We start from the raw sequence: 21930 nt of genomic DNA on the forward strand, positions 1-21930 counted from the left end.
ATGTGAGCAGAGACAGGTTGCAGGCACCAAACGGCTAAAGCAAGAAAATATCAACTTTCTAAAAATGGCATTTTCAGAAGTGGAGATTAAAATCCGACTTTATTACAAGTTGGTATTTTCAATTGTAATTCCAGAGATTCCAGAATTGAAGGGGATATCTCTTCTCAATTGGGAATTACACTTCTGAAATGTAAGAAGGTAATCCCAATGTTATCTTATGGGAGAGATAGGCCTTGCAGTATTGAAAAGCGACTTGGAGAGCTTTTCACTACCACAACATGTAAAACTTAAAAGCACATGTCCTGCCTTTTAAATACATTGCACCCTGCCCTCTGGGTTGTCTAGGGCCCACCTTAGGAGTGACATATGTATAAAAAGGGAAGGTTTGGGACTTGGCAAAAGGTTTATTTTGCCAGGTCAACATGGCAGTTTAAACTGAACATAAACGCTCTCCAATGGAAGGCCTGAGACATGGTTAAAGGGGCTACCCAAGTGGGTGGCACAATCAGTGCTGTAGGTCAAGTAGTAGCATTTAATTTACAGGCCCTGGGCACTTGTACTGCCCTTTACTAGTTACTTATACAACTGGGGATACGCCAATATTACCATGTTTAGGGCAGAGAGCACAAGCACTTTATCACTGGTTAGCAGTGATAAAGTGCACAGAGTCCTGATACTAACATAAAGAAGGTCAAGAAAGTGGAGCAGAAAGGCAAAAGGTGGGCGGGCAGTTGTGCCCTTTTGCTCACTCCATTCATTCTGGTCCAGCCAAAGACTGTCACAAGCTGTGAGTAGGAAGGTGGAGTACAACTAGGATTTTCTTGTTAGGAGCAAGAGAACAAAGGCAAGGGAGGCTTCCCCATTAACCTGCCTGTTTACCTTTGGGGAGTAGTTCTTCCATAGAACAATGGCCCTGGAAAGGACAGGGGGATAACTCTCTAGCTACAAACTGGCCCTCTGTCTCCTCTTATTCGCACTAGCTAATATAGAACAAAATTGAACCCAGTGTGAGCAGAGCCATGTGTGCCAAATGCACTTCTCATTCATCCTTTGCACACAAGTAATTTTTGCAAATGTGCATCAATGCTCCATAAAGGTCACCTGTCTTCATAACATACCCATGCTTCCTCATGCTTCTTGTCCTCCCTGGTACAGTTAGTGCTTCATTTGTGTAAAAAAAAAAAAATGCGGAGGTCCAAAGATTTTCTTACAAGCCCATTACAGCTACTGCTAAATTTTGGGTCGGCGTTTATCTAGACTGCTTAGTCTTATTTAGGCCTGGGATTACATTGGAGTAATTTGAGTAATTGCGGTAATTCTGTTTTTTCAATCACCGATAATTATGTGATTACTCTTCCATGTGTAATTTGGGGAGAAAAAATCCTACCTATAGAACACATTAAGAGAGAGTGAGTGTGCGCTCTCGTCCGATATTAGTGTTCTGCTGCATTTAGCTCTGTTTCTGAGACCGAAATGCATCCTCACGTTCATTTTGAATGCAAGAGTGGTTTTGGTGCTGAGAATATAGCGCTACATGCCATGAGTAAATTGGGGGAAAATTCTACCCCAAGTGCACATTTAACTAGCGGCTGTTTCTTAGCGCAAGATGTGTCCTTGTGTCCAAAATGCCGGCATGGAGGGTTTATTTTTCGCTAAGAAATAGCACTAAACGCAAAATAACTCTTCTTGCATATTTCTAGGTAATCTTGCACAATTCCTATGGAATTACACAAGTTTTGCCCAGCCCTAGTCTTAATTCCACCTCATTCCTCTTTCTTCTGCCACATCACACTTGGTTGATATGTTTCCAACTCTTGCAGGTTCTAATCCCTTCTTTCTCCCACTGTCACTGTTTTTGTTTCTTTTCTACCTTATACTCCCTTTTCTGCCTTTATCTCTTTCGCTCTCTGTCAAAGTCTGGTGATGAAAAATAAGTGCAGGTCCCCGAAAATTAGTGCTGTTTCCACCACTTGTAACGATCTGCACAAATTAAGTGCTGTAGATCAATCAATCCGGCTTCTTATAAAGCGCAACAAGAGGGTCTCAAGGTGATGGGGGGGGGGAGGGAGGGGGGGGGGTGAAATCAGGCTCCTAAAAATAACATTCTGTGGAAGAGGCTTTGATTTGAAAGTGGGTACAACATTTATAAGTAGAGTTGTCTATCAAAATATTTGTCAGCTTCCTCCTTTCTCACATAAATTGTGACAGTCCTCAATATTTTTACAATACCACTTGGCCTAGGAGGGATGTACAGACAGCCCTTTTCATGCCCGGGCTATAAGTCTCAGCTGCATGTGATCTGACCTGTGGCGTGCAAGTCTTCACTCCCAAAGGATCAGCCAGTTACCCACCGAAGGTATAAATAATTAGTGGAGTTGAAAGCCAGGAACTTCACTTCGTGCGCTGGTGTAAAACCCTTTGCTTTTCAGCTTCAAAAATAGATCACACATTTTGTCAGAGATGTGTGAAGTGCAAGTACAAAGGGACTAGAGTCTTCAAAAAGCATTTGCACCCAGAAGGAGTTCTGAGGGCGGTATCTGCATATCCCTCCCAGGGCAACAGACGAGTCTGCTCAACAGCAGATGCTCTCTCTTTCGAAGCATCTTGGTAGCAATCCACTGGAGGCTGCGAGCGGGAGGGGGTCTCCATCAACAAATGAAGATGTGGACATTGCCATGTTTTAAAAACGTTTCTGTGCATGCAGAAGAATGGAAGTCTAAGAATTTCTGTGCATCCAAAGGGATTGAAGTCTGCAGACAAGGACTGAAGTATTAACACAGCGAGATCCACAGACTAGAGCCTGATTTTGTTTTCGGCAGACTGGTTACTCCGCCACAATGTTGCCGAAAGTCCTGTCCGACGACATTAAATCCCATGATATCCTATGGAATTTATATTTCGGCAGAGAGGCTATCAGTCACCGTTGTGACAGAGTAACTGGTCCGCCAAAGTCTAAATCTGGCCCTAAGTGTCGCAATAAAGTTGTGTTCGTACCAACAGACTGAAAAATCGAACATCTCGATTACCTGTATTCGCAAAAGACATAGAAATGCCACAATACTGGCCATGTGGTGGCAATGCCGTCCTGCGGCAGCATGTACTGAGTCGGACCTAAGCAGTAAAAGCTGCATCCCAGCATGGTCTTTGTACATTACAAATACAAGTTTAAGGGCTGTTGAGTACCACTCGTGGTTCCACACTTTTTTTCCAGTACAGGCTACCTCTGAGTCATACACAACAAAGAGTCACTGACACAGATACTACCTGTTTCGTCCCCCTCTTTATGGTATGGGTCATGGGTGGTGAGCATGCTCTTCTAAGCATGTCATATAACTTCACATAATGCATAACTATTGCCACATGTATGCCAAGACCCAATTGGAGCAGCCATTCTAACCTCACCTACCACACCTAGGGGCATATTTACTATTATTTCACTCAATGCAGCGCAGCAAGGACACTTACTGTGTTGCATGAAAGGGAGAGAGCAGAAATGCTTCATATTTACAAAATATGCACTGTAGATTGCCTAGTGCCAACACAGGCACACTTGCACAAGCACCACCCGCACAGAAAAATCCAAAGAGGCATTTTCTTCTTTCACACAACAAAAAAGGAGGATAATAACGAGGAGAAAAAATATTTTTCTCCTCGTTTTGCCATCATCTGGGAAGCATACCAACTTGACACAATCCCAGGCTTACAAACCTTTGAAAATCTGCAATTGTTTCAGATCCATGGAGGGGCTTGCTTCTCCTATGGAACCTCTACCAATGTCTCTTAACCCAGCACAAGCCGCTGAATTGCAGTACATTTCTTTACAGATCCATGCAATGCAGCGCAAATCGCCCCTTGCATGGCTTTATAAATGTTACTGAAACCTTTGCATTGTGTTTGCATTGCCTTTACTCCGACTGACACCATTATGCCCTTTCACATGGAGCACAGCAAAACTCAAAACAGTTGCCTTTAGAATCCGTGTCTGTAACTGCAATGTGTGCTTTTAAAGACCTAAAAAATATATCACTTAGGCCACTGTTCTTTTTTTTGTGATTGAAGAGGGTGCAGCAGTTTCCTCAACAATACGGTTTGACAAAACAAGCAGTGACAAAAGCAAAACACTGACAGCTAACATCAGCCCTATTGGGTTTGCCAATGCTTGTTTTACCGGGAACAAAACTGAATGCATACTTTCTATGGGTTGAATTTCAAGTACATTGTAAAACATGTGACTTTATGTAGCCACACTGCAGCCGAGATCACAGTGTGCATTGCTCGAAATTTTTGCTGTGCCATTATATTTATAAAAACGTGCTATATTTGGCTTACACTACAGGAACTAAGCAACACCGTCAAGAGGCGATTTCCTTATACTCTTAATTTTAAATTACCCATGGAAATTGCTCATCCATAATTCATAAAGTACCAGCATGCATAATGCATTCCACCCTGCAACATTCTGTGCCACGTCAAAGAGGGGGTGGTAGTATTATCTGTTGTCCAAGTGAATTTCTGTAATTTCAGGATGTGTGAATATGAAAAACAATCAAATAAAAGAAGCTACATCTACAAAAAATTGCACTTGCCTAGAATATAGGAAATATGTGAATTAATGTTAGGATATTTGGGTAAAATGCAACATTTGGAATCCACATTTATGCCACCAAATAACAAATAAGGAAGCCACCGCTAATTGTATCATCCTTAACCTTAATAATGTGTTAAAAATAAAACATATTTTTTCTCTCTGCGCATCTGTTCGAGTTACTTATAGATTTGTTCCCTTGTCACTTTTACTGCCACAGGCATTAAAGGTTAAACACGGAAGCGCCTTTGAGAACATTAGCAGTCAGTTAACATGGGGGCTTTCTTTGTCTTGTGGGAAACAAAAGCATCCGTTTTGAAAATGCCATGTATTTACGTATTCCGCATATTAACATGGTTCTCCTTTAGTTTACCTGGCAGTCATTGTTTGAGGCCAGACCTCCCCGCACCCACCTCTCTGCTTAATGTGAACTTGTCTTGTACTGAGAAGTGTTTGCTGAAATATGTCATTTTCCCTAAATGCAGGTCGTAATCCTTGGCAAACATACGAGGGGCTATCACTTCATGCTCGCCAACCTGGTAAGAAGCTTTTTATTCTAAGTGGCACGAGGGCTGAGTTGGGGAAGATAATGTATTCCATCTAGGCTGTGTCAACTTTAATCATCCGAGAAGAAATGCACGAAGAAGCAAACAATGTGTTTCTTGGATTTGGAGAAATTACTCGGCAAATACTGGAAACAGTTTGCAAGAGTCATTTGTGCGCTATTACCCTGTCGGTATTTGATCTAAGAAGATTGTATGCTTTTCTAATGAATAGAAAATCATTTGCATAGTTTTTTTCAACAGTATGTGATCGTGACTGTAAAGAAACCCGCACAGTGTTTTGTGTAAAAGACTTCACACGGTAAGAGAAATGTGAATGGAACAATTATTTTCCTCTGCGTTTCTGATAATGGAAATCGAAAAGTTAGACTATATATTTCTATAAATAATGTTTGCGTGGACATATTTCTAGCGGTGGGTGTAGCACTTAAGGCGCGAGACAGAGTCCTGGCTCTGGCCCAGCTCGAGATCCTCTCGGAGCCTCAAGCCCAAAACGAGCCGAGCTTGAATGGGTCTTCTGCCTGCCACCCACTCTCTACCATCACACTCCAACGATGAGGAACAAAGCATAAACCTTTGGTGTTAAAAAGGCTGCAAAGTGTACCCATCTAATGGGTACCTTGCATAAAGTGAAACCAAACCGAAAAACCTGGGAGCAATCCTGGTTTCCCCGCTGGACCAAAATGTACAATCTTAGTCAGTTCTTTTATTTTATTGAGCATCTTTTTCTTTGTTATCACATAAGAGAGGCCGCCTTCCAATACGTGAGTGAAGTGTTCAAAAATAGTCCGATATATTTAGGTGAAACGATTCTGCATGTTAAAGAAATACCTTTTTCTACATTTAAAGAAACCATCATATTTTCACATTATGTTTGTTAGCCGATTTAGATGACAACTCTTTTCAGGGCTTTGCTTGTGCATGGGCTCTTAGAGCCCAGCTTGACCATTGGCTTGGTTCAGGCTCGGCTCGCCCCGTTAATTTGTTGGCTTGCCGACCTCTACACAACTTAGGGCCTAATTATGAGTTTGGTGGTCTGATGGACTGCTAAACCCATGGTCTGACCCCGTATTACAACTTTGGCAGTCGGACTGCCATGAGCCCGCTGGTGCTGGCGGTCTGAGGCCGCAATATGCCGGTGGTGCCCTGCGGCACCACCATGCGTATTACGAGTTTCCACACCACTGCAGTTTTCATGGCGGTGAGCCTCCCATGAAAAGTGTGAAGGTGGAGAATTTAAGGGGGCCCGACAGGGCCCACCGGTGCATCTGTTTCCCAGGGGTGCATCAGGGGGGCACAAGGTGTGCAGCCTGTCTGTATGCACCCCCAGTTCCAGCACATCATGGACTGCACATTCCATGCTGTGCTGGAACGCTCCGTGGCAGTCCCACGGTGCTGCCTTTCTAAGGCTCACGTACGAGCATTTGAAAGGCAAATATGGCAGGCAGTCTGCACTGGTCTGGCGTTCTTGGAGCAGGGCTTCAGCCAAACAAAAAGCTTGCCTTCCTTAGCACTAGCTGTACTCTTTGGTTGGTGATGCTTAAGTACAGAATTGTATACTTGAAAGATACTGCACAGGTCACGATAACCAAGCCCATACTATAGTGTGAAGACCTCTGATATATTAAGGACCCTTGTACTGTCTCAGGATTTTAAAAGAAGTCTTGTTGCACACATTTCCAAGAACCTCACATGTTGGCTCGATTGCGTGCGGCACTTGGCAGAGTGACAGGTACAAGTGTGAGGCAGGTAATCAGCCTGGAAAACCCCTGAAGAGGGGGGAAAATGACGAAGGAGTGATGAGTGATAGAGACCGGCATGTGTAGCATATAGGTCTCCTTGTAGCAGGTCACTTGTTATAATTAACTATTTCAAATGTTTCAGGAATAATCAAATGCCTGCAAGGGTGGTCATTTGGAGCAGGACGAAAGAGGACTGAGTCTATTGAGTATGTAGCTAGCAGTTGCAAACAGTCTTTTTCCCCCTACAGCAGGGGTCTCCAACCTTTTCCGTAGTTAGAGCTACTTCTGATCATTGAAAATCGTTGTGAGCTGCTAAAGGCTACACAACTCACACATTGTTACCAGACACCCCCAAGCCCAGCTTCATTGACTTTAAGGCTAATGTCCACTCAGCCAGATAAAATGGTTTGAAAAAAAAAACTTTGACTAGGGGCACTATAACAGGGATGCCATGTGTCAGTGAGAGCGTGGTTTTTGGGATGCATGTACATGTGTGCGCATAAATGGGATATATCTGTATGGGTGACTGAGAGCCTGTATCATATGTACTTGTGTTACAGAACATACCTTTCACCATATAAATGGGAGAAGTTTGAAGGGCAGGAAAATGTTCAGCAAAAACGTTCAAAGTATAGAACATTTTTCTAAACTTTAAATTTCTCCCACTGGAAATAAATACTGTATTTTTCATTCATCATATGGCACAGTGCCCGCTGGGTGACAGAGGCTTGCTGTTTGTACATACAACACTTTGAAGTGGGAGACAATTAAAATGAAGAATTAACATAATCATTCAGGTAACTTTTCATTATAATTTTCTCCCATTTAAAAGCATTTAGAAACATCATTTTGTTCTCACCCTCCAATATTGAGTTGACAAGGACTTTTGTTTAAGAGTTAAATACCTCAGTGCTTCAGTTCTTCACCTCTGTGCACCAGCCCCAGCCTGGGTCATAAATCTGGCCGAGCACTGCTCATTATCAGGCCCTGTTATTTGTAGCCTGATGATAATAATGTAAAATAAATACAGCCATCCCTTAACTTTGAAAGGAAAATGTGACCCTATGCTTATTTAAAAATAAACTCAAGGCTGTGAGCTATGCTCATGGTGTCTGGGAGCTACTGGAAACTCATGATCACTGGTTGGAGACACTTACCTTACAGTGGTATGCTCAGATTTACCATATAAAAACAAAAATAAACATTTTGTTGCTTCAGTAGGTGACTTTGTGCTCTGAAACAAGGAAGACAACTTTAAAATAATTGATACTTCTGGAAAAAAGTGTGGTTTGTTGGGATGTCACAGTATGTTTTTTAAATTTTTGTCTTATTGGTTTTGTATTTATATTTGCTGAGTGTTTCCAAATATGCTATAAATTATAGTTTGAGTGACTCTTTAATATGTGTGATCATACATAATACTGTTTTGTATTCTGATGGCTTTTTTTGCCTTAGTTGCAATTTGTGGAAATAAAAAATGCCATAACCTCATATTAACAATCTGTATTCTCTCTGAGGCTTTCATTGATAGTATTATTAAGATGCTGTATGTGCTCGGTTCATTCAAATATGAAAACTCAGCCCCATAGCAAAGCAGAAAATAAATAGGTTAGCAGAACACTTGAGAAAATTGGAAATCAAGAACAAGAAAATATTACTCTCTGTAATATACATAACAGTCAAAGCAAATCAATGATTGCATAGACTAATAAATCTTGCTTTGCCGAACAAAATTAGTGGTGCCATAAATCAGCTCATAGAAATGTTGAATATTCTATCCTCACTGCTTAGTGTTCATTGTGGTGAATGACACAAACATCAATTTAAAACTATTGAGTTAGTTGCAAGACTATTGGGTGAAAAATATCGTCATGTGAAGAATATCAAGGAACAGAATATAGAAGGTAAGAATATACTTTTTATGTATATAATACCTGTCTTTTTTACAGTATAGTATATAATAGTGTTTACTTTTTATAGTTGTATTAAATATTGGTTTTTAAGAATTATAATGTACATTTGTTATCATATGGATTTTCGGCATTTGTATTATTATAGTAGTTGTTTTATTTCTAGATTAGTCTGTAAGTTTTAATGTGTAATTATTATTTTTACATTTAATTAGTCATTTATAATTTAATAGCAGGTTGCTGGGTTTTTATGGAAATAGGATCAAAAGTAATTTAATGATAAAGTATTGTTTTTTATTTTGAATTAGTGTTTGTTAGTTACATATTTTATTGTGAAATAATTACATACATTACTTTTTTGACTATTTGCTATTTTAATAATGTAAATCCATTTTGATATTTTTATTATACAATTTGAATTGCCTTCATTTTAATGACTAAATCATAATTTCGTAGTGGGTTGTTTGGTTTGTAGGGAACTAGGGTGGGAAATTATTTAGATTACATTTTTGTTAAATACTATTGTTATTTTAATTAAAAACAATATTGCTAACTAAATATTTACAATATGTAGTTGTTAAGTTATATACATTTTTTGTTGTTTTTTAATTAAATCATAAGAGTATTTAATAAACGTTTTCAAATGAATTTTATGTTTATCTATTGTTTTAATTCTGCTTTGTTTAATTACTAATTTAATGTTATGATTTAATTATATCTTATTTTTAAGATATGTTTGGGTGTTTTTTGAGTAGCAGGGAGTGAAATTTATTTATTTAAAATTAATTTACTTTGTTTTATATCCGTTAAATTGGTTCATGACATAATAAAATATAAAATAAAATGTAATTATACAAATATTTAATTGTATATATTTATAAAGCAGAAATATTTTATTTTAAGTTGTTTCAATATTTTTCTTTTGCTAGGTATTTAAATGTTTTTTTTAAATGATTAAGAATTAGAATGCTTTATCTATCCCTTTCCTGATTTTGGTTATGTTTGAGTGTCAATAGTAAGTGTCACTCCTCCAAAGTCCAACACTTCCCCTCCTGCTTAGATTAGAGTAGGAAACCTAACCCTTCCAAAATCCAACACTTTCCCTACTGTTGCTTAGCTCATAATAGTAAATGTATCCCCTCTAATGTCCAACACATTCCGCACTTTCACTATGGATGGAGTGGGAATAGTAAATCTACCCACTGCTTAGCCTCTGCCTTGTGCCTGTGCCCACGCCTGTTCCCTGTCCTCCGACCAGGCTCAGACCTTTCAGCCCCATTTTGAGCATTGCCACGAGACTCCCCACCTCATCCTCCTCTCTCTCATCCTCGACCTATTGCTCTTTCTGCGCTCCTCTCTGATGCTTTCTGTGCCTCCCTCATTCTTTCTTTGATGTTTTTCTGTGCCTTTCTCTTTTGATTTTTTTTTTTGCCCCATCTGTGCTCTTCTCTTTTATAGTCATTTATTCTTTGGTGCAATTTGTGGTTTTATTTTCTGCTTTTCTGTCCTTTCTCACTCTTTCTCTGCTGTTCTCATGCCTTCTTAGTCTTTCTCATTCATTCTCTGCAACCTTTATATGCTTTAATCCCACTCTCTCTTATTCCTTCTTTGCCGCCTTTTGGTGTTTTTCTCTCTCTCATTCATTCATTGATGCCTTTTTGTTCTCTTCTCTAATGCTTTTCGTGTGCTTTCTCAACCTTACTTTGCAACTTTGTTATGGGGTTTCTCACTCATTCTCTTCCATAATTGTCATCATTTTGTGCTTTCTTTGCTGACACATGTGCCTTTTTTCTACCATCCATGCTACTTTGACTTACCTCCTAAGTTTTCATTATTTGCTGCTCTTTTGCGCCCTTCTCCCACATTGCACTTCCTTCCTGTAGCATGCTTTGCCTTCCAACAGCCCCTGTAAGTCCTCCCACTCATTCCCTGCTGCCCTTTTTTGCTTTTCTCACTCTCTCACTTTTGCTGCCTTTGGGGATTTTCCCACTCTCCTTCATTCAATCTTTTTCACCTTTTTTATGCCTTTGTTTGATTCTTTTTTGTGCTTTCTCAACCTTTCTTTGCTACTTTTTTGTGCCTTAGCACTCCTTTTCTGCCATCCTCTGTGCCTTTTTCCTTCCATTTTTGTTGCTTTCATATACCTCCTCAGTTTTCTTAGTTTCTTAGAAATAATCATGCTCCACTGTACAACACTACACTGTATGAGACTCTCTGCCACTCTACTGAACAACACTACACTGGACAATACTGAACTATATGACACTCCACTCCACTGAACTCTACTCTATGCCAATACACTCTGCTACACTCTATGCCACTCTTCCACACACTTCTCGATGACACATCACTCTAGCACACTCCATTTTATGACACTCCAGTCAGCGATACTCCACTGTACAACACTCAGCTCTACTGTTTGACATGCCACTACACTGGGGAAGAGGTGTGGCGCAGCAGCCAGGGCACCTGACTCCGGACCACAGGGTTCACGGTTTGATCCCCGGTGCCGGCTGCAGGTTAGTCCAGCACCATGTGACTCTGGGCAATAGCTTGCGTAATCTTTCCGATGGCCCACAGCGCCTTCACACCCTCGGGTGATTGTGCACTTTACAAATACTGAATTTCATTTCAATGTACAACATGCCTCTCCACTTTACGATATTGCACTCCATGATACAACACACCACACCACTCTACTGTGTAACACTTTTCTCTACTGTATGCTATGTCACTCCACTCTTCTCAGCTCTAACCTCTTACACTCTACAATATTCCACTCCATGGCACTGTCCTTCTCTGTCCTGTACTACAATCCACTTTACAACACTCAAATCAATGACACTCCACACTACAATTTGAAACACATTTTTATTAAAACTTGAAACCATTAACATATAATGAAAAAGACAAAGGTTAAAGATAATTTAGAGTTAGAAATACCTCATGTATTCTTTCTATACAAACCCAACTTAAAATACACAAACATTAAAAATTGTAAAGTTGGCTTGACTACCTGGACACACAGGCGCAACATATTCAACACTTCACTGAGTCCACGAGCTTAGCAAGGGGGATATCCGACCACTCCCCGATAAAGTCTATCTTTGGAGCCAGTAGGGTACGACAACCTGGCCCCATCATGATTCAGCCCTGGTTGCTGAAGATCCCGCATATTAGAGATTCCTTGCGGCAAGACACTGATCACTACTTTGGAGAAAACACGGGGTCGGTGGCGTCGGCGATAACGCTATGGGGCACTTACGGAGCAGTTATCAAGGGGCGGGCGTTGTCCGTGATTGTGCGACACAAGACTGAACATAGGTGACGAGTTAGCGAGTTGGAGGCGGAGATACTACACCTCGAGCACGGGGTTTCGCATACCCCTACCCACGAGACCCAACACATACTTAATGTTAAGAAACAGGATTATACCTAGGGCACAGACAATTGCATGTATTGAAGACGCTGATGTCAGCCGCGGCATAGGCCCGAAACGGACTTTTGGTGTGCTGAGAGAGGGGTGGGGGTGGAGGGCGGACGAGGTGGGGATGGTGCTCGATATTGACCTGTCTATTGGGATGTTTTATTTTGTGTGTGGTTATATGCCAAAAATGCCAATAAAAATATTAAAAAAAAAAAAAAAAAGAAACAGGATTATAGGCAACTGCTCTATGAAGATACCAACCGACGCACCCTTGCTACCCGGCACAGAATATACGAGCTGGGTGAACGCACCGGTAAATTGTTGGCATGGCTGGAACGTAAGGAATTGGCTGCACGGTGGGTGGGCGCTATCAAAGGGCCGGATGGTGTGCTGATCACTGACCCTCAAAACATTGCTGAAACGTTTGCAAAGTATTATGAGCAAATATATACTCCGCCGCAGAACTCGCAGGCACGATGGGTGGCAGACCTCCTTGCCACTATTGAAATGCGCTGTGTTTCCCAGCAAGATAAGGAGGCTCTGGAGGTGGATATTTCAATTGAGGAGACTCAAAAAGCCATTCGAGATATCCGGTCCGGCAAGGCCATGGGCCCCAATGGAATCCCGATAGAACTCATGAAATCTATGGCTCTGAAACATGCGCCCCACTTGCTGAATTTGTACAATGAGTGTTATGAGACTGGCGTCCTCCCAGCCGATATCCGCACCGCCACCATAGTGGTCATCCGCAAACCCGGTAAACCAGAGGATGAGTGTGGATCGTACCGACCCATTTCCCTGATCACAGTCGAGGCCAAAATTCTGGCCAAATTGCTGGCCAATCGTCTGCTTCCATATCTCACTGCACTGATCCACCCGGACCAGTCGGGATTCATGCCAGGCCGTAATTCTGCACGTAATTTGCGCCGTGTTCACGGGGCACTGGGCCGTGCTGCAACACTCCTAGAAGAAGCACTTTTGCTCGCGCTTGATGCCAAAATGGCGTTTGATACAGTGGCGTGGGAGTATCTCTTCGCTGTCCTGGCCCGTGTGGGATTGGGTCCCCGGCTGATAGCGTGGATCCGACTGCTATATAACTTGCCCACGGCCCATGAATCAGTTAACAACCACCGTTCGAACTCCTTCTCCCTATGCCGTGGCACGAGACAGGGCTGTCCACTGTCGCCACTTCTTTTTGCCTTGGCACTTGAGCCACTCGCGGTCTGGATCCGGAGTGACCCTGAAATCAGGGGCCTTAAATGGACAGCAGATCACGAAGACCGTATTTCATTATATGCAGACGATATTCTGTTGTACCTGGCTTCCCCAGCGCGCTCGGTCCGTCGGGTACTTCATATTTTTCATATTTTTGGGTACCAGATCAACTAGTCTAAATCCCAGATGTACCCCCTCTGGGGTGACCCGCCGCATAGCCCGAGGGGGTATAACATTCCGGTGGCATCACAGGGTTTCCAATACCTCGGCATCTTCATAACATCGGACCCATCCCTATTTCACGAGCGAAACCTAGTGGGCCCATTGCAGCGGTTCAGGGCAGATGTGGTCCATTGGAAGACATTGCCCCTCACACTCCTAGGCCGGGCAGCCCTTTTTAAGATGCTAGCCCTCCCCCGTTTTCTCTATGCCCTACAGAATACGCCCATCCCGATTCCAGAATCCTATTTTTTGAAGATTGAGGCAGCACTGCGAGGTTTGTTATGGGATACTGGGCCGCCGCGTATCGCAATGCAAAAACTGACTATGGGCTGGTACGACGGTGGGATAGGATTGCCGGACTTACGCCTTTATTACCAGGCAGCACAATTGATCGCAGTCAACCAGTGGGTGTTCGGGTCTCATGATGATCCTAGCTTCCGTACTGACCGCTGGCTTTTGGGGAAGGGAGGTTATAACAGGGCATTGTACTCAAGCCCCAAAAAACTGGGCTTGACTGGCCCTACGGCCCGGACGGTGGAAACCTGGCACATGCTCCAGAGACGCATGGGTTGGTATGGGCAGCTGACTAAGGCCACTCTGGGAGCCTGATTGTCTGGGGCGGCTGAGCACCTGCGCAGGTTTCGATAAATGGGACCTTATTGGTATCTCTACTGTGGGGGATGTTTGGATTAAAGGCAAGAAGGCGTCATTCGCGGAGCTTCAGCTTAAATACCAGCTCGCACCCTCAGAGCATTATCGATATCTTCAAATTAGCCATGCTATCGACGGCGCCCTTCCCACCGGTGCACCCCTTCCAGACTCCTCTCCTTTGGAGGACAGGCTGTTGCTGGATCCAATGGACCGCAGGGCTATCTCCTTGACGTATAAGAAGTTAATTAATAATCGTACTGACCCAATGCGGAAATTACGGGCCAGGTGGGAGACGGATTTGGGAGAAATGGCTGACGAGGACTGGATTGACGCGCTAGCTTCCCCTCGGGAGGTGGCAATACCAATGCGACTCCGCCTAGTTCAGCTCAAAGTTCTGCACCGTGTGTATTTTGATGCTACACTGTTGTGTAAATTGGGAAGACGTCCAGACGCGCTCTGCCTATGACACTGTCACCAGACGGGTAAATTTCTGCATATTCTATGGGCTTGCCCCCTTATTTAGCACTACTGGATAGAAGTCACCCGACAGATGGCGAGGTCCATAGGTAAGCCCATCGCCCCCTCTCCTCAGCTCTGCCTCCTTAATGTGTGGGAAGATACAGACCTCACCCAGGTGGAGCAGGAGTGGTCGGCGGTGGTTTGGGCCATTGCTAAAAGGAATATTGCCCAGAAGTGGGGGGTAGCCACCATGCCGCCGCTGCGCGTTTGGGCCACTGATATGGATCTAGCTATGGTGGCGGAGAAAACGGTCTACAAGAGTCGAGGTTGCCCTAGGAAGTGGGATCACAAGTGGGGAGGTTGGAATAAACATCGGGGGGGACATCGGTATTTCTCCTACGGTGGAACTGAGAAGGGAGAGACAGGCGATCCTGGAAAAAATGGGGGCAAGCGCAGTGACCTGAAATCTTAAGGCCACCAATCGTACACTGTGTGCGGGGGGCACCCTGATCCTAACATGTAATCATGATAGGTTAGGCTGCACTAGGTAGCAGTACAATATATTACAGTACTTGTATGCAAGTATATATTCTCTGTAATAAGCAAAATGGTTGCACTGTTCATCTTTTTCACCATCCTCATAAGGCTACTCACATTATTCTGTTTCCTTCTATTGCTTATTCCAGCACAAGTATTTTACTCATGAATCACAATCCTTCAATTAATATTGAAATGCTTTCCTGTGTATTTCTTGTGTACCTCTTTGGGTTTGCATAGGTAACTAAGCAAAAGGGTTCTAGATCTGTTACCACAATTTCCTTGGGGAGTCAGGGTTGTCATGTTCTGAGGTTGCACAGTCCATTTGTCACTCTGACTGCAGTAAGCGGTACACATGACGCACTGTGAGCTAGCAGGACCTCAGCTAACATATCCGAAAGGAGCACAGGGAATCAGTCTTCTACAGTTCTGATGGTTATGTTGTGCAACAAAAGCACAGTTTTACTTGAGAAAGTATAAGCCGTATTACAGGGCGGTTACAAATATACAGAATAAAATGTAACTTGATATGCCCACTTCCATCCCTTATATAGATTTATAGATTCACTCTCTCATAACATTATGCTGTTCTTGTTTAATATTTCACGGGATAAAGAGAACATGGTTTACATATGCAAATTTTACTTCTTTACATTTTTTGCAGCTTTTAACACCAGCGTTTGTGCTAGTAAAACTGAATTACGAGTGCAAATGGCTTTGTGAACTGAGCACATGATATCGAGACGTGTAGTATCTTTGCCCTGTGAAGAAATAACAGGTGGTACCCTATGTTTGGACCCCCCAGGAAAATGAAACTTGGGGCCTAAACATCGCTTCCCATCTTCACACTGTTTCTACCCAATGTCAATAACCCATTTGATGCTAATACATCACATCATGAGGTCACTACTTCCAATGCTGAAAGCCATAGTGATTCTCTGTTTGCCACAGGTTTTCAGGTACTTTATTTTGTTTGTATTTTATTTGCATTATTGTTCACACTTGTTCAGTTTGTAAGGTCTTGTACTTTAGCTGTATTACAAGCAATTCAGTAGTTTCAATAGATCATACTTTATAGTCTTCTAACGTTGTACTCTGGGAGACCCTGGAAAAGACAGTGGAAAGAGCTGGCTAAAGTCACTTCTCCTTCAGAAGCTTGTTGTAATTTTACTACTGTCGAGCAAATCCAAATTATTATCAATTTTCAGGATTTGTTTCCGATGAGATTTGAATATTGGAATTGGAAAAATATAAGGAAAAAGGCATTGAATTTACTCTGTTAAACAAAGAACATGGATTCACGGATAGGAATCCTTATAACTTTTTGGCACAAATTCTAAGACACCAGTAAATAGGAAAATCTGAATCCCATGCTGTAGGGGGGTCATGCCACCATGATCAAAATGGTAACAACGTGATGACTGCTACATGCTCCAGGCCTGATTCATAAACTTTTGAGTATGTTTACTACTTATCGGTATTTACAGACTGCACTTTTGTTGCAAATTATATCTTGTAGTAACCAAAACTTTTGTAGCAAGTCCAGCACTGCACATGGCAAAGCACTGTTCTGAATGTACTACTTTTTTTGAAGTAACTTATACTCTGAGGGCCCGATTCACAAATGTAAACTGAGACAAAAGTCTAACTTTACGGCTTTTGGTATTCACAAAGGGCATTTACGAGTAGTAAAGTTAGAGTTTGGTCTTAGTTTAAGTTAAGGTTTGGTCTTAAGTTTAACTGAGACCAAAACTCTAGTCTCAGTTAAACTTAAGACCAAAACTTAAGTTAAACTGAGACGAAAGTCTAACTTTGCTACTAGTAAATGCCCTTTGTGAATACTGAAAGTTGTTAGACCTGGCACCTTGGCGTGGGTCTCCCTTCCATTTTTGCTGTTGCCTCATGTGTTTTTGCTGGTGTTAGATGCTTTGGGCACTGTGCCACTGCTGTCCAGTGCCACAGTGCAAGTGCTCCCTATGGTAAATTAATGTATGAATTACTGATTCCATGATTGGTTGGTTTGGTTTACCTGTCAAACCCTAGTAGAGTGCACCAGGAATGCCCAGGGCTGGTAATCCAAATACTGCTGGTGGGCTTGCAGCACTGGTTGTGCCACCCACAAAAGCAGCCTGTAAAAGTGTGTCTGAGGCCTGCTGTTGCAGAGCCTGTGTGCAGTCTGGTACTGTCATGCTGACTGGGCAAGTGCACCCACTTGCCAATCCCTAAACCTTCCCTTTTCTTCATATCAGACACCCCTATGGTAGGCCCAAGGTCAGTGTGCATTGTAAGTATAAGGTAGGACATGCCCTGGTGTGTCTGGCATGTTCTAATAGTGAATTACAGCCATTTTCGTTTTTCACTATTGCAAGGCTATCTGTTCTCCATAGGCCAGAATGGGCAGTTTGAGTATTACATCTTATAATCCTAATTGACTCAGGGAACATGGTAGAAATTGAAATTTAGTATGCCTGAACTCAGAATGATACAATACATCTTTTAGTGAAGTTGGTTTTAACATCCTGTGTTTGAAAATACCACTTTTTGAAAGTAGGTATTTTCTTGTCTAACCATCCAAACCTGCCTCTGCTAGGCTGTGTATTCCTTGTCTGAAGTTTGAGTGACAGGGGCTGGGGGATTCAAGGAGACAGGGTGAGTCAGCACAGGGCTGAATAGAGAGATCTGTATATAGATGGGTGGGAGGAGTTGCACCTGGGACCTGAATAGGGCTGTGCCTTCCCTCCACAATGCTGGCTCCACCTCCTGTGGTGCGTCTGATGACTGACCAGAACTGGTTTGGACTAGGCAAAGGCCTCTCTGCCTTCAGACAACAAAGAGGAAAATTAGTATAAATATTGGGACCCAAACCCAAGAACTTTAGATCACTTTGGGAAACAAGAAGAAACCTTTGCTGAGGAGTGGAACCAGAAGAAACTGAGGAGAGAGACTATCCCTAAGCTGAAGTGCTGCTTGGGGAATTGGCCTGCAGTGGTTTCCTGACTGTCAAAGAAAGGAGAAAGGACTTTGTGTGCACTATTATTCAACTTGTGAAGGATCTCCAAGGGCTTGGAAAAGAGCTTGCCTCCTGCTGAAGTCTCAGAGCCAACAGACTTCACCCACCAGCTCCCCAAGAGATCTTTTGAAGTGCCTGCAGTTGTGCTGGACTTTTTGAGGACTTGCATGTCACAAGGAGCTGGAAGCACGACTCAGGAACAAGAAGCGTGTCGCCCAACTGCCGCTGCCGCTTCACAACACGAAGCGCCTCGCATCGCCGGAGAAGAGGATCGATGTCACAGCAGACGCCGCCGCATCACTGGGAAGCGTGTTGCAGGGCCTGTCTCGGCTCATCACAGGAGAAGAGGATCGTCGTCGCATCAAACGCCGCCACATCTCCGAGAAGCGTGTCGCAGGGCCTGTCGTGGCTCATCGCCGGAGAAGAGGTTCGACGTCACAGCAGACGCCGCCGCATCACCAGGAACAGTGTCTCAGGGCCTGTCACGGCTCACATCGTTGTGGAAGCAACTCGCATCGCCAGGGAAGAGGATCGACGTCGCAGCAGATGCCGCCGCATCACTGGGAAGCGTGTCGCAGGGCCTGTCACGGCTCGCACCGTGTAAAGCATCTCGCATCGCTGGAGAAGAGGATCAACGTCGCAGCAGACGCCGCCGCATCACCGGGAAGCGTGTTGCACCAAGAAGAAAGTGCCATCTTTGTTTATTTGCACCGGATCTTCACTGCATCACCATCCTTGCAACACTTTTGTTGCCCTGCGTGTCGCATCTTAAGGTGCATTGAACTCTGAGTGTCGCATTTACCATCTTAAGAGAACTAAGCTAAATTCTACCATTTTAAAGTAACAGTATTATGGATTTTTGTTGTTTATGGTCTTGTGTTAAATCTATATAAAGAATACTTATTTTTTATATAAAACTTGTGTGGTGTCCATCTGTAGTGTTGTCACTTGATTACTGTATGTGTTCACAAATGTTTTACACACTGCCTCTGAGATAATCCTGTCTGCTCGTGCCAAGCTACCAAGGGGGTGAGCAGGGGTAATTTTAGGAGTGTACCCCCTTACCCTGACTAGACGCAAGGGTCCCTATTTGTCACAGGTACCTACCAATGCCAACTAGAGACCCCCAAATCTAACATTCGTGGTCAGCGGTGAGGATTCTGGACTTGCATTTGTGACTCATGTACATTGATTGGTGAACACTACTAGAGAGTGCATACCAAAACGCAACCACATACTTTTGGTAGATAGTTTTTCTGTGACTTTCTGCCAAGTTTAAGAACCATGGAGAAAGCAGCATCCATAGCATCTGTTGATAATGATTGGGAAGAGGAGAAATTGGAATGCTACACTGTTAACCAGCTCAAGCACTTCTGCAGGAGGTTCAAAGTTTTTATGACCAGTATCTCCAGAAAGGAGGATTTCCAGAAGGTGCTGAGGGCCTGGGCTGGGCCTGGGCAGCTAGAAATACCTCTGAGGAGGAAGTAGAGGTTGAGAATGAAGAGGAGCAGCTGGGTGGGCCAGTGGGTCCAGGGGTAAGGAGAGTAACTTCCCCAATAGGTAGCAGTGTTTCTGCCAAAGGCCTGTCTCCAGAGGAGTTGGAGGACAGAAAGGAGTGTAGGATGCATGAAATGGAGCTGACCAAGCTCAATTTAAACGGGCAGTTGGAATTTGAATTGCAAACTAGGAAGTTAGCCCTAGATGAGAAGAAAATGCAGTTTGAACATGAAAAGGTTTTGAGGGAGTTAGAATTGAAGGCCAAGAGCTTAGAGATTACTCTGGCAGCACACCGTCATTGCCTGTTGAATCTAGAGTGTATATTCCCAAGGATGTGGTAAAAGAATTTCACAAGAATGATGATATTGGGCAGTGGTTCAAGGCCTATGAGGTAGCCATGTCTTCCCACCGGGTCCCTGAGAAGGATTTGGGAGCGGGGTTGTGGGGGCGGTTCCTTAGTGAGGGGTGGGACACACTGTTAGACTTGCCTTCTGAAGTCTAAAACTCAAATAGCCACATGAAAGATGCATTAATGTCCAGGTATGGTTTAACTCCTGAATTATATAGACAGAGGTTCAGGGGTGGCAAGAAGATAAAGAACAGTACCTGGGTGGAATATGTCACTTTTTTCTGCAGCGCATTGGATGGTTGGGTGAAGGGTAGCAAAATTGATGATTTTCAGGGGCTCCTTGATTTGATTGCATGGGAGCATTTGTCCAGTAATTGTTTTCCAGAGCTACGCCAGCACCTGATTGATAGTAGGCTGACTAATCCTAAGAAGCTTGCTGAGGAGACGGACCGCTGGGTCAGTACCAGGGTCTATAAGGGTCATGTGGTAGATTCAGCCAAGAGAGGGCAGGGTCCCCAGCAGAAGAGTGGGGGGGACAAGGGTAAACAGAGGGAGTTCCAAAGAAGGCACCAAAGTAGTCCCCAAGGGAACCAAGGCCTCCCCCCCTTAAACCATCAGGGGCCCAACAGGTCCACCTGTTCAAGGGGGACCCCTGAGATGCTACAAATGTGGGGACATGGGTCATAAAGCGAATGATCCCAGGTGCCGCCAGTTTGTGAAGTCAGCACCCCCTGGTGCAGCCCCCCGGCAGATGGCTAGTGTAGCCCTGGGTGAGGAGATGGGTGCCCAAAGTGGGTGGGGTCCCGAAGAGATGTCCCTTGTCTCTTTAGGAGACTGTGAGGTGGTCCCCAGGACCCAGCTGCCTGACACTAAGAAATACAGGCAGTGGGTGACCATTAATGGCCATAGAGTGAAGGCTCTTAGAGATGCAGGAGCCAGTGTGACAGCTGTCAAGTGTCACCTGGTATCTCAAGAGCAGGTTGTCCCCAATGCATTCTATCCAGTTGTTGCCGCTGTCAACACAGAGAGCCACTGCAAGGTGGCTCAGGTTCCCTTTGAGTGGGGGGGGGTCTCTGGTACTCTTCAGGTAGCTGTGAGGCCCGCCATGCCTGTTGGCTGTTGGTTAGGGAACGATCTGGAGAGCTCACCTTGGGCGAAGGTGGAGCGGAGTGCTCATTTGGAAATGTTGAGTCTGCCTGACTGGGCGTGTGTCACCACATGGTCCATGGCAGCCAGTAGGGGTTCTCAAGAGGACCTGGAGCCTGAGAGGGGGCCCCAGGTACCTGCCTTAGAGAGAGGAGGCAGGGGGCACGGGAAACCGGCCCACGAAGTTCCCACGGTCCAGAAGGAAGCAGACCCTGAGGGGGATGCCCTGGAGTCTACCTACCTATGCCAACTAGAGACCCCCAAATCTAACAAAAGTCATAAAGTTAGACTTCCCTCTCAGTAACTTGTGAATCAGGCCCAGAGTTTATGAATACCAAAAAGTAGTAAACTTCCCCGAAAGTGTAAGGTACTCAACAGTGCAAGTTACCTTTGTGAATCAGGCCCAATAAGTGAACCACTCTTCAATTGTGCTATTAGAAGTTACTCCACGTTTGATACCTTCTTCAAAGTATTCCTACTTGGTCCAAAGAAGGCATGCTTAGCTACTTAATCACTCAACACAGGTTCCTGGAAGGAGAATGATGTTGTGTAATTCAGAGTCATGGTCATACAGCATTTATTTTCAAGCCAATGTGAAACTGGCTGAAATTAAAATG

The 21930-nt window shown here is 43.7% G+C and overlaps 1 protein-coding gene across 5 annotated transcripts in view; it reads left to right on the forward strand.

Moving 5' to 3' along the window:
* The window catches only part of GRIA3 (glutamate ionotropic receptor AMPA type subunit 3), a 1128422-nt gene that overhangs the window by 624527 nt on the left and 481965 nt on the right, over positions 1 to 21930 (forward strand). For all 5 annotated transcript variants that reach the window (XR_014962259.1, XR_014962260.1, XM_085608118.1 and 2 more), the window contains exon 5: positions 5071 to 5124. Coding sequence is in view for 3 of the 5 variants with exons in the window: in XM_085608118.1 (XP_085464244.1) it covers positions 5071 to 5124 (54 nt within the window). In the remaining 2 variants the exon portion in view is untranslated. The remainder of the gene's footprint in view (positions 1 to 5070; positions 5125 to 21930) is intronic.

Source organism: Triturus cristatus, chromosome 5_2, assembly GCF_964204655.1.
Source record: "Triturus cristatus chromosome 5_2, aTriCri1.1, whole genome shotgun sequence".
In the NCBI taxonomy this organism is placed as follows: Eukaryota; Metazoa; Chordata; class Amphibia; order Caudata; family Salamandridae; genus Triturus; species Triturus cristatus.